Below are 18,514 nucleotides of genomic sequence, written 5' to 3' on the forward strand. Positions count from 1 at the left end.
TAGGCAGTCCATGCCCAGAACTTCTAGACGTAAACGTCTAGTGAGAATACGGGCGTCTCCAAGCTGGCCAATGGCAGTGCACACATTTTCCTTAAATGCTGAGTGGTTGCCACAGCGCTCCATTTCGATGAGCACGCCGCCTTCGCGGGTTTTCCGAACAGATCGAATTACAGTCTCCGTCTTCTCGGGTTGGAGCTTACCGCGTATCGTTCCCAGCACCTCTGCAAAGGTTTTGCCTTCAGCTGGCTTAATTATTAATTTGGCAAGACTCTTCTTTTTTCTCACCCTCTTCTTTTTTTTGCGGCTGGTCGCCTTATTATTATTATTATTATTATTATTATTATTATTATTATAATTATTATTTGGTATTTATTATAATTATAATTACAATTATTAGAATTATCTCTATTGGAATAATTTCGTCTATTTCCGTTTGCGGAAAAATTACTAAGATTTTGTCTTTGATATCCATGACTAAATTTATTTGAACCATTAATATCACTAAATGTTGAATTTGGATAATGGTTAAAATTATTATAATTATAATTTGTTCTTTTATTCAAAGGAACTGAATTATTTTTAAAATTACAAATCATCTTGTTTTCATTGTTTCTTATTAAGCCCTCTCTTTCTAGAAAATTTAAAGCATCCCTTAAATTTTCAAAGTTATTATTAATAATTATCGATGCTAAATTTAAATCTATATTATTTAGAAATGTTCTAAGAATAATTTTTTCTGCATCACTTGGACTAAGTTGTATCGGTTTAGCCTCATCGAACTCATACTTTTCATTAATTTTACACAAAATTTCGCACATTTTATTAAAATAATTGGCTATTCCATAATTTTTTGTAGAAAATGCTTGCTGATATAGAGTATGATAAGACTCCCTTACTCCAAAATTATTTATCAAAATTTTTTTTGTCGCCTCCCAAGTTGGGTTTGGCCCTACTGTTCTTACCGTATGAAGAGTTGTTCCTTGTATTTTATTTAAAATTAACCTGTGGTAAATATAACGTTTGAGTTGCTGCTCATCGTTCGTTAAAAGCAGTACGGATTCGACCTCTCGAATAAATGGAGTCAAGGCATAAGAAGCATCACCTCTAAATTCCTTAATTTGTTGAGCATCCTTGACCATGTCTTTAAATGTAAGTTGTAGTGCCGTTTTTATGATAAATATATATACATATATATTGTTGATTTTCCTTCTTGTAGTTGTTGCTTGTAGTCGTTTTAATTACTATTTAATTGTTGTTTGTTTTGTCTTTCTTGTTGTAGTCCTTTATTTTTATTAAATATTTGATTGTTGTAGACCTTGTTCTTTATTTAACATTTGCTTGTTGTAATCCTTTATTTTTATTAAATATTTGATTGTTGTAGTCGTTTATTTTTAGAAAAAAAATGGTTTTTTAATTAAACTTTGGTTTAATAAATGCGTTGGTTCGGTGACTGCGCCAAATAAGTTTAAAATATCTTAAAAATATCCAAAAGATTCTCTTATTTATTTGTAAAAGAAGTATGTTGTAAGTACAAGAATATTTCTTGGAATGAAAATTTTTGATGTACAGAAAAGAAGTTTGAAATTAATTTTACTTTGAATATAAGAAAATATGTTTTAGTACAAAGTTATTTAACAATTTATAGTAGAAATTAACAACAGTTATAAGTAAACATCATTATAATAAAACTCGCGCTATTAGTGCATTTGTACAGATAAACATGCACCATGTATGTGTGTATGTGTGTATTAGGGATGCCAATCCCGGGATCCCGGTGTTTTTGCCGTCCCGGATTTGCTTGCATTAATCCCGGGATCCGGAAAATTTTGAAATATCGAATTGATAGTAAGAATTTGTTTATGAATTTTGATGTATGATTTTTGTAAAATGCCGTTTTGACTGCAATTAACAAAAAGCTTCAAACAGTACTTTTAAATTGCAGTCTGAGCCTTTTTTAAGAAGATTTCAATGAATTTACTCATAGCGTCGCTAATGTAAACGAAACAGAGAGTTTTAAGGAAAAGTTAGATAATATTTTAGATCAATCTACTCCAAACTTCCTCAAATCGAAAAACTTATAATTTGACCGACGTGCTGGTAAAAGAAGTTCAAATATTTTGTAATGGAGGAGAGAGGGGGGGATATCTTCAAATGGATTATGTCTACCTTTTGACAGTTCAGCCTAAAAGTGTTGATGCCGAAATATGTTTTTCATCAGTAGGTTTTGTATGTAAAAACTGCAGGTCAAGCTTAGAAGACTCCGCTTTGAATGCTTTGCTGCTCTTACGAAAACATTTTAAGTGCAATAATAACAGCACCAGCAAAAAAGGGGAGTGTGCTTTTAACCAGACCCAAATACCAACATGTATTTCGACCCGCTGTATCCGATTCTGAGATCCGTTTGACTCGTACACCCTAAAAATTTCTAGTAAATTGCGAAAAAAAAATGGCAAAAAATTCTCCATTCACCATTTCCTTATAGAGTAGAATAAACATGTTTAGAGAAATTGTTTTTGTATATTTTTGTTTTATGTTTTTTTTTATTAATCGTCACTTTCAAAAGTACCTGGTATTTACATTATTATTTGCATATATGTAATACTTCTATATTGATAGTAAGCTAACATCTCAATGTGTAAGCATTCCGAAATCAAAGCGAGACAGTCTTGTACTTGAGTGCCGTTTTTGTAAATGTGTCGTGTACATGTTTTATTTATAAACGTATGTGTTCCTTTTCTTTCGTACGTGTTTATTGATATATCTGTACTGTAGTGTTTTCGGACGGTACTAGCTCTTACTGCCAATATAGGAGTATTATATATATGATTATTTGTGATGTATACGTTCCTCACTCACATGCTTTTTTAAATACAATTAAAAAAATGTTTTTCTTTAAAATTTGTCTGATTTAATAAATATCGCTAGCGTAGAGTGCAAAGTTGTTAAGTCCCAATTTAAAAATTGACAGGAGAGGAAAAAACTTCGTATAGCCATTTTCTTCAAGTACTGCAGCAATGTTCATCAAATCGAAAAATATTTTAAGTGGCTATCGGCGGCAGTTTCTAAGCACACTGAGCACCGCATATGCAAAGTAACCAAATTATAAATTCAGTACACCAATACTCGCGCGGACTAGAGGTGGGTAACTCAACTCAGAGTTGAGTTATTGAGTTGATTCCTATAAGTGAATCGGTAACTCAGACTCCCTGTCCAAAAAAAATGTAACTCAGTAACTCAGTTGATGCCGTAGGGCTCACATGAATCAATTGAATCATAGTGGCTCATATTTGTCCATATAACTCTCTCGCTTCGCCACAGTGTTTAGCATGGCAAGGTCTTGCATTTTGTTTTTGCACGAGGCGAATTTATACAAGGGTGTGGCAAGAATACAACAACAACAAACACATGTATTTTGTATTATGTTATGTCAAATCTCACAAATTCTTATAATTTCGTTTTTTTTTAGTTTTTCTCGAAATATGTATGTATGTAAGATATATAAAGATGTGCATATCAAATCAATTGCCTTTCCAACCATATCCACATTTTGAAATTCGGTACAATAGGTTTCGAAATATAAGCTTTTGAAAATATTACAAATTCCACCTTTACCCTCCCCCTAGCACCGCCCTATTAATTTGCACACAAAAAAAATTACACCTTTCAAATCAGTAGAAAGGAGCTGACCACGCCCACTTTAAAGTTTTGTTTTATCTCAACGGCCGCTATACCGCATCTATGCCTCAAAACGAGTCAACGATACGAATGAGTGTAGCATACAAAGAGTCAAATGAGTTAGTTGAATGAGCTGACTCCTTAAAGTGAGTTGGAGTCATTGAGTCAACTCCTATAAATTTGCTGAGTTACCCACCCTTAGCGCGGACTACTATGGTAGGCCCGCGATTTTCGCGCCAATCCACTCGTCGACAAATTTAATGCAGAAGGCTTTCCTGGAACCGCACCACTCTATCATACAAAACTGTCAAGGTATCAACAAAAATGTTGCCGTGGTCTACTATAGTAGGCCGCGCGTGTACTCTAGTGTTTATGGATACAACCAAGGTACATTGAACAGGTAGTATCAGTAGAGCAGCTGATTTGATTTATTTTCAAATTATTTGGTCTCGAAAATGTCAAATATTTTTAATTTTTTCTCACGAAAATTATAAGTTGTTAAAATCCATTTGCTTGTGAAACCTTTTTCCATACAAAATAAGCGATTGAATAGCAGCTTTTGGAACGTTCGCCCAACTCGGCAGCACGACCGCTGATTACTGGGCCTTGCAAATGATGGATCAATGCTTCGAGAAGCAAACAAATTTACTAGGAAATAAAGTTGCATCAATTTTTATTTTTTCCAATTTCAATTTTTTATTTTTTATAATTTTTTGTATTTCACATGGCACGCTTTGATTTAGAAGAAAAAATTCAGAACAGTTGTTGACACTTTCGATACCAGAAGCAACAACAAAATACACGCAAATGTTGTTTTTGCTCTACTGATACTACCTGTTTAATGTGCCTTGGATACAACACTTACACACTTTGACGTTATAGCAGTGGAATTTCATTCCGCAAAAAAATTTACAATATTCTCTACATACATCTCACCCAGTCATAGCTTCAATAAAACGAATCTTGAAAACGTACTATATAACCATAACCAATCATTTCTTGTAACTGGCGACTTCAACGCGTGGCATAGCATGTGGGGTTCCGAATCCAATAATCGAAAAGGTAAAATCTTAGCAAATTTTATCAATCAAGGAGATAGCATAGGCTTAAAAGATGGGTCTCCCTCACACTTTTCAACACATAACACTTTTACAAACATTGACATTTCTTTCGCAAATCCCGACATAGCAATAGGTGCTGGTTGGAAAATTCTTGACGATCTGCATGGAAGTGATCACCTTCCTATAACGATCACCATTTCCCCGTCTCAATTTCAGAGAAAAAATTTGACCAATTTACGACAAAACAGGCTAATTGGGTACTATATAGACCCAAAACTGCAGAATACGACCGAAAGAGACCTGTTTCAACAAATATAAATAAAGAATGCGCTAATATTAAGAAAACAGTTCCATAGGCTTTATGCTTTCGATTGGTATATATGTATTTGTTCATTGAATAAATGAGTGCAAAATTAAAGAAATAGTAATAATTTTTGAATACTTAATTAAGAATGTCCTGGACAGAATTTTTTCAGACCACCCACGCGAAATATTTCCTAACACGTTAAATTTCAAACAAAGTAGATTTCATCCATTAAATAGATGGGTGAAAGTCGTGCCTTTGTCGGATCTCCTACTTCATTCGCAATTGCGGAGCTTCCGCATTAATTTGGACATTCGCATTCGCTTTCGCATTCGCAATAATCCATGCGGAGCTTTTGCGAATGCGAATGTTGTGCAAGTGCACCGATAAAACGGATATCTGGCAAACAAAATGACAAATTGTAGCCAATATTTTTTGCCTGTAGTCGTGTTACCCGGGCGCCGCACATGGGAATATTTGTGTAACAAAACTGGTCAAATGTGATATTTATCAACTTTGATAAAAGTGTCTCTAAACATATTATTTCTTAAGCTATATAACCGAGATATCAATGGGCAGTCATACATGTTCCAACTTCTACTTGACCTCTGACGTACGTCAAAGAGAACATTGTCCTTTTAATAATACTCTTTTTTTTCTGTGCTTTAAATACCTGAATTGGTTTCTTTCTTCATTATGATTTTTTTGGGCCAATCTTAAAAAAGCTACTACATGAAAAAACAAAGTGTAAAAAAAGAAAGTGTGCACTGTAATTTTAAACCAAATTTTCGTGATTTGCTTTTGATGTCACATATATTCGTTTCAACCATTTTAAATGGGGCTCTTTGGGGAATTTCTTTGTAGCAAAAATTTCTAAAACAGTTATTTTGTTTACATGTTGGGCAATATCTTTTTCATAAGGATATACACTGGATCCTTGGCTAAAAACTTCTGTGGTAAAACTCTCCCCCTACGTCTTCCCTCTTTGCTATGTATTTAAAATCAAAGAGTAAGCTCCTTTAATAGGGATTTCCAGCAGAAATGGTCAAATGGTCAAAGAGAATCGATGCTCAAATAATTAAAAAACTATAGGTTTGACGTTTAATTAGGTAAGAATTACGTAACTATTTGAGACCCTCGTCATACGTGACTCCAATAACACTGTGGAACAAATTCTGGTTAGCAAACGTTAGGTCGATTCTGAGAGTGAGGGGTGAAAATAGAGGCTAAATTAGAAGACCCGTATCGCGGCGTTTGTTTATGTTAGTTCGAATTTTTTTAATCGACCTTCGAACTTTGCAGTCAAATGCCGATTTTCAGCATATTGTTTAAATGGTTTTTTGGCTATAACTCGTCGACTAATAGCAATTTTTTCAATCTGTTAAAGCCAAATTATTGCTAGAGACCTGTGCAACAATTAAAATTTAAAAAAAACAATTGATTTAGAAAATTTTTGTAGTGCTTATGAAGCAAAATGTAGGAAATTTATTTTTTTCATGCTTTTTGAACATATTTTCCACAAAACTAAGTCTGTTTGATCTATAATATGCTTCTCAGTTTCTTCAATAAATTTCATTTGAAAAGAAAACAATCATAATACAAAACTTGCGTTTTCCAGCTTAATATTAATTTACTTCTCATTTCTTATGTACCAATTTTTTCAGTGCTGGTTTTGAAGAAACGTTGAAAAAGAAATTATAAAAATGTGGAAAAAATATAATTAAAATGTTAGTTATGAAAATAGACCTAACTTTTCCTAACCTGAATTTGTTCCACAGTGTTATTTCATGTTCTGCAGATTTTCCAATCTTTAAAAGAAAATATTATAGATACTAATTGTCTTGGAACATTTTGCCCTCAGGTTTTAAACAACCAAAACTATAAATTTGTACAATATGTTCATGTGAATCAAATTGCGTTTCATGCGTGGAGGAGTCCAAGCACAACCATTCATTCGTAGGACATGGGTTAAAGCTCAAACAGTCAACGACGTAACGTAGACGTAGGTTGACGCAGACACGATCTACCTTATGGGATTCGCGTGTTAGCGAAAACTCACCACCGCATGGCGGTGACGTTGCCGTTGCTTCTCTCTCTCTCTCTATCAACAGTAAATTTGACATGCTGTTACGTACGCCAACCTACGTTTACGCTACGTCGTGACTAACTGCGCTTTTAGCCCGCGTGGCCGCTGTGCATTGATACGCGACACAAGTCAATATCGTTTGAAAGTTCATACACCTCATTATTCCATCATCTAAACTTAAATATTTTTCTTAGTGTATAAAATTTGATTGGAACTGTATTAGAGAATGCACACATAGCAAAGTGTTCATTCATCTGGAAGCTAATTCAGTATTGAATTCTGTTTATTTCAGCATTCTCAGTTTTTCATTCTGGTGTTTACCACCTTACAGTGTGAAATCAATTTTTTTTTGAATGATTGTAGATTGAAAAAAATATAAGCCACACTACCAGACCAAAGAAAAAATAATGAAATCCTGCTTGTAAATATTTCATGATTAAAATTTAAAATGATTTCACAGCAGTGTACGAAAATAAACTATATTGTACGTTACTATTTCGTTTCGTTTATTACTTCAACAGTTCGGTACAATACGAAAACAAAACGGCTGAGTTCACTTTGGCGATAGTACACTACAGTAGTTACAGACGAAACAACAAACGAAATGAATCGTGCAGAGAAAAATATATGTATGTATGTACATATATGCAATAACTAAATAAAAAACGAATGGCTGCAATGAATAAAAAAAATAAAAATGTTTTTTAATTTAATTGGATATGAAAATTTACAGAAAAAAGTATTCTTCACGTAATTGAAACGTTCGCATACATATAAAACGTACCCTATGGTACAATTGTCACAAACGAAAAGCAAACGTTTCTCGTTGGGGAAAATGACAGTGAATCTTACAATTTATTTCTGACTATGTACAAAACTGTACAAAACCACAAATGATATGATGATCGATGAGCAAATGGGAATTGTTTTGTACAGTTTATTTTCGTACCCTGTTTCACAGTTTCACAGCTCTGGTATGTACGCTTTGCTCTTCACCATGCGCTCTCACATTGAAACATATACGTTTGTAATCGACGCTTTTCTTGATGCTCCTTGCTCGCCGCTACACAAGTACATACTCGATACTTTTCGTCCGATACCAAGTAATTTTGGTATCGATACTTTTGAACCACGTACTGAGTAGGTATCGAAAAACAAATACTCGCATCGAAATCCGATACTAAAGCAAACTTGGCTTCGGAAATTTTTCCTCCACCATTATTCCTAAGCGCCTTCTTCTTCATGGTTGCTTAATTGCCAGCCGAAAATCCGTTTTTTTTAGAGTTTTGATTGGTAATAGCGAAAATATAGTTCATAATGCTCTAAAAACAATCTGTGTGAATGATGACAATTTTTGCTCAATATCTAATACGGTAGACAAACGGGCTCGATTATTTGCATAACCAGCTTTAATTTGCTTTAACTCATGCATTTTCCTCTTTAAAATGAGCATAAGCAGCCGAACAAATGCACGAAATTTTTGGGAATTAACTCGGATCCGGGGAATTTTCGATGACAACACTGGTAAAAACGGCCAGTTGTTGTTTTTTGTACAAGTAAGCAAACGAAGCAGTCGAGTTTCGCGTACGCGGTAGCTGAGTGGTGAGAGTTGCGAGCTACAAGCCTGTAGCTGCCGGGTTCGATACTCGGTTGGAGCGATTGCGAAAATTTTTTTGTTTTTATTATTTATTTTATATTTGTTTATTTTATTTCATTTATATATTTAATTTTACTTTACTTTATTTTCATTTGCTTTATTTTATATCACATTTCTTATTTTACTATTAGTTAATTTTAATTTTTAGAGATGAATTTTGTTAAAAATTCAACAACAACTAACTGAAAGTAACGTAAAAAAAAATATAGAACTTATAAAAAAAAGAATGAAAAAGAAATAAAAAAAGTATACTGGCCGTGGGACTCGAACCCACGACCTTGCAGCTGGTTTATTCGCATTGCTGCCGTCTGTAAGGGTAAAATTTTAGTTTGCATTTATGCTTATTAATTCAAATTAATTTTCTCCGTCTGTCTACCATATTAGGCTCGCCCAAGTCCACCAAAGTTTCGAGTGCTAAAAAATTGTTTGCTTAATTAATTCGATTCTCTTAAAAAGGTCCAAACACCAAATTATGTAGGAATACCTCTTTCGAAGACACCTGGAATTTTAGTAGAAAAAATTTATTAATTGATGAATGTATTTATTAATTTTTTTTTTTGAGCACATTGAACTTTGATGGACTTGGGCGAGCCTAAGATATTGACCAAAAATCGTCATCTTTCACACAGATTGTTTTTAGAGCATAATGAACCATATTTTTGCTATTAATCAAAATTCTAAAAAAGCGGATTTTCGGCCCACGCACTTGTGTATTTTCAATGCACTGTTGCCAGCTTGGTGCTTTTCGAACAAAATTTAGTGATTTTCTTTATTCAAAACGCGAAAAGTTTTGAGTTTGGTGCTTGGTGCGTTTTTTGGTGCCTTGTTTTTTAGTTTGAAGACACCAAATCTGTAAATCTTAAAAAAAAACAAGTAAGAGAGTCTCAGTTCGGGCGGAGCCGAACATTAAATACCCGGCGCAAGTATTAAATATATGTTTTCCACCTTTCCGAAAGCTACCGCTACATGATAAGCCGGGGTGTATACATTTTAAGTAAATTAGCGTCCTTAAATTTCGAAATATTGAAATTTCAAGCATTTCTGAAATTTACCGTTATATGAAAAGCGGCCTCAATTTTAGTCCGATTTCAACAATTTTCAACGGTTTGCTTTTATGTGGCAAGCACAATAACCATGCCGAGCTTGGTACAAATTGCTAGAACGGTTAGCGAGATACATATATGTGATCACAAGTGGGCGGTGCTACGCCCATTTTCCAAAATTTTGTCATAAACGTATTTCTTGGTAAAGAATTGTTGCAACCATCAATTTTGAATAAATTAGCTTCAATATTTACTGATTTATCGAAGATTTTGTATTTCTCGTAATTACCGTTATATGGGAGGTAGGCGTGGTTATTGTCCGATTTTTAAAATTTTCAGCCATTTAGTATGCTGTACTAAGGCCAACAACTGTGCCAAGTTTGGAAGAAATTGGTGTAGCGGTTACCAAGATATACACATGTAACCATAAGTGGGCGTGGCTACGCCTATTTTCCAAAAATTTATAAAATTCATGTTTTCCGTCTGAAACTCATTGTAAGTATCAATTTTGAGTGAATTATCTTCAGTAGTTACTAAAATTTCGCAGTTTTCGTATTTCTTGAAATTACCCTTATATGGGAGGTAGGCGTGGTTATTGTCCGATTTCGCCAATACCATCCGTCCTACGCCCAAAAGAAGTTCACGTACCAAGTTTCGTTAAGATATCTCAATTTTTACTCGAGTTATCGTGTGCACAGACGGACGGACGGACAGACAGTCACCGCTTAATCGATTTCTCTTTTCATTCTGATCATTTATGTATACATTTGTCTATATCTATCTCGATTCGTTTTGCCTGTTACAAACAACCGTTATGTGAACAAAGTTATAATACCCTTGTGCACAAGTGCGCTCGGGTATAAAAATAAGAAGAGTTCCCTGAGACTGAAGGGTTGTTTAATTCCATCACAGAGACTGGACTCACACATTATCGAATCTTCACTGATGGCTCCAAAACTGACTCTGGGTAATGATCTGTGGTCTTTTTCTAAGTTAATGGGTATAAGCTTCACTTTTCTGTTGGGGACTACGTGGTGGAACATAAGTGGAGGGGAAAGAGTTTACGTGTCTGCAGTGACAACCAAGCTACACTTAGGGCATTGGACAGCCCTCTAACTACTTCAAAACTAGTTCGACAATGCAAGTATAGACTAAATTATGGTGGTACATACATAACGAGCTTGCTTTACTCTTGGTGTCAGGTCACTCAGGAGTACCTGGAAATAAGACATCTGACCATTTGGCCAGAATTAGCTTAGACCAGGCATTCCTCGGTCCGCAACCAGTTTTACCACACACACTTTCAGCAATCGAAGCAACCATCAGAGACTGGGTGAATACTTCGCTCAGAAATGCCAGGGAGCCATCGAGTGGATGCAGATGGGCAAAACTCATGTTGCCTTCAATCTCAGAAGGTCTGTCTAGTTTTTTCCTCTCACTGAGAAACGGAACTGCTGACTGGACACTTCACGTGGCACAAACACCTGACTGTCACAGGCATAAATAACAAGTGCATTTGCCCATCCTGCCTTGAAGAGGATGAGACGGTGAAACACTTTTTGTGCTTCTTGCTTGCTTGGATGTTTGTCATCAATTTTTCTAGACTCGTTCTTTTCTCTGTTGTCAGTTTCTGAATTAAGAGTTTGGCGTAAAAAGCTTAGCCGTTTTGATGTTTTAAGTCTTGTTATTTAAAAAATGTGAGTGATAAATATTTTTCGCATCTCTTTAAAACTCGCAGGGATAAAAATAAAAATGATGCCATCAACACAAATAAACTATTTTGCAAATACTCCACGTACAAAGTCATGAGTGAGCCGAGCATTTCATGAGTTTATGGTGATATGGTGAGAGTATTTTGATGGATTTATGAGCTCTATTTTTCAAAACCGGCAGGAGTGTAATCACATTATTTTAATAAATATAAATGAAAAATAATAGAAAGAATATATTTTAGTTTTATTTTGGCCACTCCGAGTTTAGTTTTTGGATTCACCCGCGATGCCAATTTACATAGTTAGATCTAATCTTCACATTTCATTTATTTACGAGCTTTTGAAATATTTAGAAATATATATGCAGGGGGTCCACCAAAACCAGTAAAAAAGGGTCTACGAGAAAAAAGATTTTGGGAACCTCTGCTCTAAAGGAAAGGTAAGCTGCCTTTCACAAAAAAATTCTTTAAAAGCGGGCTGGATTTCGAATTAAACCGAAGGTAGACTACATGGAAAAAGAAGGCTCCATTATGCTGGAGAATAGCCAAGTTATCGAGCCGAAGACCACCCTCTTACCCCATTCATTACACCGGCATACCGTTTGGCTCCTACACCTCCTAAATTTCGGGTAAATTACAAAAACACCGAAAAAATTGCGAAAAATTGGCAATCTACTCGAAATTTTGGAGTGTGCGAGTCAAACGGTCCTCAGACTCAGATTCAGCGGGTCGAAATGCATGTCGGTAGGGGGGCTTGGTTAATTGCACAGACCACTTTTTTGTGCCGGTGCAACGGCTGAATTTCGAGTGCACAGGCACACAAAAAAAGTGATTTATGCATTTAACCAGACTCACTGCTGAATCAGAATTTGAGGTTTGTTTGATTTGTTTGACCCTTACACTCTCAAAATTTCGAGTAAATTGCGAAAATTGCGATGTTTTTGCCTTTTTCACATCTTTCGCAATTAACTTGAAATTTAGGAGGTGTGCGAGTCAAAAGGAGTACATGTTGGTAGATGGGAATGGTTAAAACCCCACACCATATTTTTTTTTTGTCCGGTGTTATCGAAGGTAAGGCAAGAGATTCGTTATCCAATTACTTATAAATTTTTAACTGAGCCAAATGTCGACATGATTTGCTAAGGGTATGAATACTACAGGATATGCCAAATCCAAAACTTTAGAGCAGTTTTTATCAAGATTTTGGTTTTATGACAGTATTGAAGTAAATAAGCATTATGTTCATTTACACTTTCGCCACAATGCCCATTGGGTAATTTTAAAAAATTTTGCAATGTAATTAAAAAAACCAATTTTGTATGTTGTATGTTTCGTTTTACTTTAAAAGGTCGCATTGATAGTTCTGGTATGCGGATCAAACTGGCTCCGAAATTGAGACGATTCGATGCTGGCGTAATGGAATTGGGATTGGAATATACAGACAAGATGGCAATACCTCCGGGACAAGTAGGATTTCCACTAAGCGGTTATTGCATTGCCGAATGTACTGGAGTGGTGAGCCTTTGTAACAAAAAATATATGTATATGTACTTGTCGTCGATTGCCTTTTCGCTTTATAAATGCACATGTCTATGTTTAATAGGCGCTTCCTCCCAGAGGGATTATCATCTTCGGTTCACAATTGCATACCCACCTTCGCGGTGTACGTATTCTGACACGTCATTTTCGCGGCAAACAGGAACTTTGCGAAATCAATAGAGATGACTACTATTCCCACCACTTTCAAGAAATGCGAAACCTTCATTACAAGCCACATGTACAGCCGGTAAGTTTAATGAAAACTTTGTATTTTTTACTTTTTCTTATTTATTAGCAGGGAACGGATTTTTAGGACCTAAAAACTTATAAAAAAGGCTAAATAAAATAACGAAATAGGCTGGAAAAGGCAAAATAAAATAGCGAAAAATGCAGGAAAAGGCACTAGGTATTGCAAAAAAAGCAAAATAAGGCACTAAAAAAGACAGAAAATACGAAGAACAATCAATAAATACATTTATTTTAGAAATGTTTATATTAAAAGTAAAAGGAGAAAAACTATGAACTAGTTTCATTATATGAATAATTTGAATCTTTGACTATTTTATCCTTTCGAGTTTCTAACTCATAAAACTTTAATCTGTATAGTTGTAGTAACATTAAACCACAAGATGCATTTTGAAGTTTTCTGGCAGCATTTTCATTCGATTTTCGCGAAGAAAAGCCTTGAATGTACTAAATATTAATTTAAAACGTTTGAAACGTTCATATTATCAGGAATAAGGGCGTTTCTCGCCTTTTACAATTTATCCACTCCCCTTATTGTCTCCAAGCCTACGTTAGCTGAGAAAACGGCTTTGAATTTTTCCAACACCAATTTGGCAAGAGGTCCCAGCGCTTCCATAAGCCGCATGGGCATGTGTATATTTTTTAATCTTAAAAAAAAAATTTTAAATGCTATAATCACTTTTTTAAAGGTACAAAAGGCAAAAAAGGCATTTATCTTAAAAAGGCAAATATCTTAAAAAAGGCAACATAAAATGTGTATATATGGAATCAGGGAAAGCTAAATCGTGGACATCCTTAATCGAATATACTCTATCTCTTTAGCAGAAAAAAAGCAATTTCCATAAAATCCGTTCCCTGTTTATTAGATACCGTGGCGCAAATATAAACAGGGAGGAAACATTTAAGCATTCCTTGGCTATTTCCCTTCCGATTATTAATTAATTTTTTTTTTTAAGTATAGCTTGTCAGCTAACAAACGACATATACATATGTAAGTCAAAATTTTAAACTGTGTACAAAATTTAGGAAAATTTTGAGCAAGCACGGTGCAAATTTTAATTAACTAGGACTTAACGTTGATTTCTGGAAATTTTTTTGTAAAAGTTGTTACTCATTTTCTCCAAACAAAAAACTTGTCCACCATTTGTATGGAAGAAAATCCACGTACAAAAAATTGCCAAAAATCAGCAGTATGTCCTAGCTACTTCAAACTCGCACTTTATTATACTAAAATTTAATTGCCTACAAAATTTCATAATTAAAAAAAAAACAAAAAAATCGGATACATTTTGATTAACATTTGTTAAAATTCGTCGAATTTTTATAAATGTTCTACAAAGTTTTGCAAGCTATATTTATATAAAAAAAAAAAAAAAAAATGTTAAACAATGAAAAGTAGCCAACATTTTCTAAAATGTCCTTTCCTTATTTACATTTTCGCCACCATAATCATAGGGGATTCTAGTCTCGATTGTTAAAGTAGTGATTGTACAATATACATACCATAGATATTGTTAACACGGCAACACATTTCTGTCGGTATTTTTCCAGGGTGATGCTTTAGTCACAACATGCTATTACAATACCGTTGGCCAAGAAAACGTTACTCTAGGTGGATTTTCAATCAGCGACGAGATGTGTGTAAACTACATTCATTACTATCCAGCTACAAAATTGGAGGTTTGCAAAAGCTCTGTTTCTGAAGAAACCCTGGAAAATTACTTTATTTACATGAAGAAGTAAGTTATTGTGTATGTGTACTTCTTAATACCCGGTTAAATTTCTGTATTTCCCCCGACAACTGCGACTCAGTAGCATCGATGATTAGACTCATTCCACTCTTCTTCTTATTTGGCTCTACAACCGTTGGTTGCGACGAGACCAAGACAGCCGGTTCTACGTACCGGAATGACTCGGGTTTTACCCGACCAAGGGCTGTTGTTTCGGCGACCTAACCCCGCCTAGATCGGCGATACCCCTCAATCATTGTTCGTCCATGGAGCAACTCCTTGCAGCCGGATTGCTCCGCATCCTTCTTCTCTGGGCCGGCGTAGAACCCAACCCCGGACCAGAAACGTATTTCTGCTGTGTTTGCCAGAATCGACTCCATCCAAACTCCACTTCGGTTAGGTGCAACTCATGCAACGGATGGAGTCACCTAAGAACCTGCTCTGGTCTTTGGTCTCACCGGGAGTGGACCAAAAGCTATGTGGCTCCCTGCTGCTCAAGCCTAACGGCACAATCAGCCTCCACGGCTACCCGCTCGCGCAACGAACCCAACACCCGAAGAGCCTGCATGGCTCCGAGAAGCTCCTCTGGGCAGCAGCAAACCTCCCAACCCCCCCCCTCCCCCACAGTCTACCGGCCTGTCTAACTCGCGCGTGCGAGCTAACCAGCAGCTCCTGGTTGCACACACCACCTGCACCGTTTGCCGGAGCAGAATATACCGGAACGTATACCCCATTGCAGCCACCTACCAACAGGCAGCAACAGCAAGCGCGTCAGATGCAACAGGCCACAGGTAGACCTCACTCGTCCCTCACCCCCCGTATCGCGACCAGCCTCCCAAGACACACGAAACTCCTACAACTCAACTGCAACGGACTCCAGAGCAAGATTGAAGATTATGGGTCGGCACGGCATATTGATAGCTGCGGTCCAAGAAACGAAGTTGCACAGCAACTCAACTCTATTGGGTTGCGCCGCCTACAATGTGCTCCGTAAAGATCGCGAGCGAGATAATGGTGGCGGACTAGCGTTCATCTTACACCACACAGTGCAGTATCGGCTTATCGAAGAAGACATCGACCCGAGGGACACCACCCTAGAATGTCAGGGCATATACGTCCGGTCAGGCGATATCGAGCTCGAAATATTCAACGTTTATGTACCCCATGTCACCTGCTGTCCGGCAGGATATCACCCTGACATAGGTGCGCTACTCAGAGGTGAAAACCGAATGGTAGTAGGTGACTTCAACGCGCACCACGATCTATGGCACTCAAGCCTGGCCAATGATCGTAGGGGAAACCTTTTGGCTGAGCAGATAGACGATTCGACATTCTGCACCATGAACGACGACGCCCCCACCAGGATTATGGGTAGCTGCAGCAGCTCGCCAGACCTAACAATTGCTAGCGCTGGTTTGATCAATAGCATCTCATGGCGACCGATGCTAACACTAGCATCAGACCATCTACCCATAGTCATCTCGATCAATAAGCCCACCGACTTTGCTCCCGCGGACCACCGAACCTATACCAACTTTAACAAAGCTGATTGGGACGGTTTCGCGGAAGTCACCGAGAGCAGCTTCGCCGCCCTTCCCACACCCACAAACATACACACTGGCGAACGCCAGTTCCGCAGGGTAGTCACTGCCGCAGCGGCTCGCTTCATCCCGTCCGGACGCATCGCGGAAGTCCGCCCAAATTTCCCGGCCGAATCAGCTGTACTAGCAAACGAGCGTGACCACCTACGCCAGGTCGACCCCGGGGACCCCCGTCTGAGGGACCTTAACTTGGAGATTCGGCAACTGGTAAATCAGCATAAGCGGAAAAAGTGGGAGGAGCACTTGAAGGCCTGTAATTCACATCTGGTGTTAGTAAGCTCTGGTCAACCGTGAGGTCCCTGTCCAACCCAACGAAGCGTGATGACAGAGTGGAAATCTCTTTCGAAGGTCGCGCTTCGTCGGGCCCGAAGAAATGCGCAGCCTACTTTAGTAGGCAATTTACACTGCACCCTTCGGTAGACAAGGCCAAACGTCGAGTGACCAGGAGACTGCACAAGCTGCCAAAAAACAGTGCACCACTTGTTTTCACCAGCTGTGAAGTGAAGGGGGCCATCGGGAAGGCGAAAGCCATTGGACCCGACGGAATCTGCATGCTGATGCTAAAACATTTAGGGCCTAAGGGAGTAGCTTACCTTACGGAGGTCCTCAACCTGTCCATGGCCACTCTCATCATTCCTGATGTGTGGAAATCAGGGAGAGTGGTCCCACTGCTGAAACCGGGGAAGCCCGCCAACAAAGGAGACTTATCGCCCGATAACGCTCCTTTCCCCGGTCGCGAAGACGCTTGAGGCCCTACTACTCCCATACTTCACTTGCCACCTGACCCCAGCTAAGCACCAGCACGGATTCCGTAAAGTGCACAGCACAACAACAGCACTTAACTCCATAAACACACAAATAACTCGTGGCCTAAATCGAAACCGCCCCTGTGAGAGAACGGTCCTAGTAGCGCTGGACTTGTCAAAGGCGTTTGACACCGTCTGTCATTCCACGCTACTAGAAGACATCGAGGCCTCCTCACTCCCACAGGGACTGAAGCGATGGTCGGCGAATTATATGAGTGGTCGACAGTCGTCAGTAATCTTCCGAGATCAAACCTCGAAACCAAGAAGGATTAAACAAGGGGTTCCACAAGGTGGTGTTCTCTCCCCCTTACTATTTAACTTCTACATCTCGAAACTTCCTCAACCACCTGAGGGAGTTTCCCTGATCTCAACGCTGACGATTGCTCGATTTTGGCGTCCGGGAATGGAATTGATGACCTCTGCTCAAAAGTGAACGACTATCTCTCCAGCCTTTCTCGCTTCTTCACTGCAAGGAGCCTAACACTCTCCCCAACGAAATCAACGGCGACCCTGTTCACCACCTGGACGAAGGAGGTCAGACTAGAGTTGGGTATACACGTCGACGGCACACCAATACCGACTGTAAACAACCCAAAAATCTTAGGAGTCACCTTCGATAGCCTGCTTTCCTTCTCCACGCACACAACCGCAATTGTCAACAAAGTACCGAGCCGCAACAAGGTCCTCAAGTCGCTCGCCGGCAGCACTTGGGGCAAAGACAAAGAAACGTTGCTGGCAACATACAAGGCAATTGGCCGGCCGGTTCTAAACTATGCTGCGCCAGTTTGGACGCCGGGGACTAGTTGGACGCAGTGGACGAAGCTACAGACTTGTCAGAACGCCGCACTCCGGACAGCGACTGGGTGCCTTCTGATGACGCCTGAGCACCACCTGCACAGCGAGGCCCAAGTGCTCCCCGTCATGGAACACAACAAAATGCTCTGTAAGCAATTTCTGGTGGGGTGTCACAGAAGTGAACACCCTAACAGACTGTTGCTTCAGGAGGAGCCTCCGCCCAGGCACGTCATGGGGCCCCTATTCGTGTACAAGGACGC

The 18,514-nt window shown here is 38.1% G+C and overlaps 1 protein-coding gene across 2 annotated transcripts in view; it reads left to right on the top strand.

The window, feature by feature from the left end:
• LOC118735314 (tyramine beta-hydroxylase) overlaps positions 1–18,514 on the top strand; it is a 105,525-nt gene that overhangs the window by 82,443 nt on the left and 4,568 nt on the right. Inside the window, exons 5-7 of one of the 2 annotated variants that reach the window (XM_036464997.1) lie at positions 12,886–13,052; positions 13,141–13,323; positions 14,874–15,061. In XM_036464997.1, the coding sequence (XP_036320890.1) occupies positions 12,886–13,052; positions 13,141–13,323; positions 14,874–15,061 (538 nt within the window). The remainder of the gene's footprint in view (positions 1–12,885; positions 13,053–13,140; positions 13,324–14,873; positions 15,062–18,514) is intronic. The other variant, XM_036464998.1, reaches the window with a different exon arrangement.

Source organism: Rhagoletis pomonella, unplaced genomic scaffold, assembly GCF_013731165.1.
Source record: "Rhagoletis pomonella isolate Grant_MI unplaced genomic scaffold, Rhpom_1.0 Rhpom_scaffold_00003, whole genome shotgun sequence".
In the NCBI taxonomy this organism is placed as follows: Eukaryota; Metazoa; Arthropoda; class Insecta; order Diptera; family Tephritidae; genus Rhagoletis; species Rhagoletis pomonella.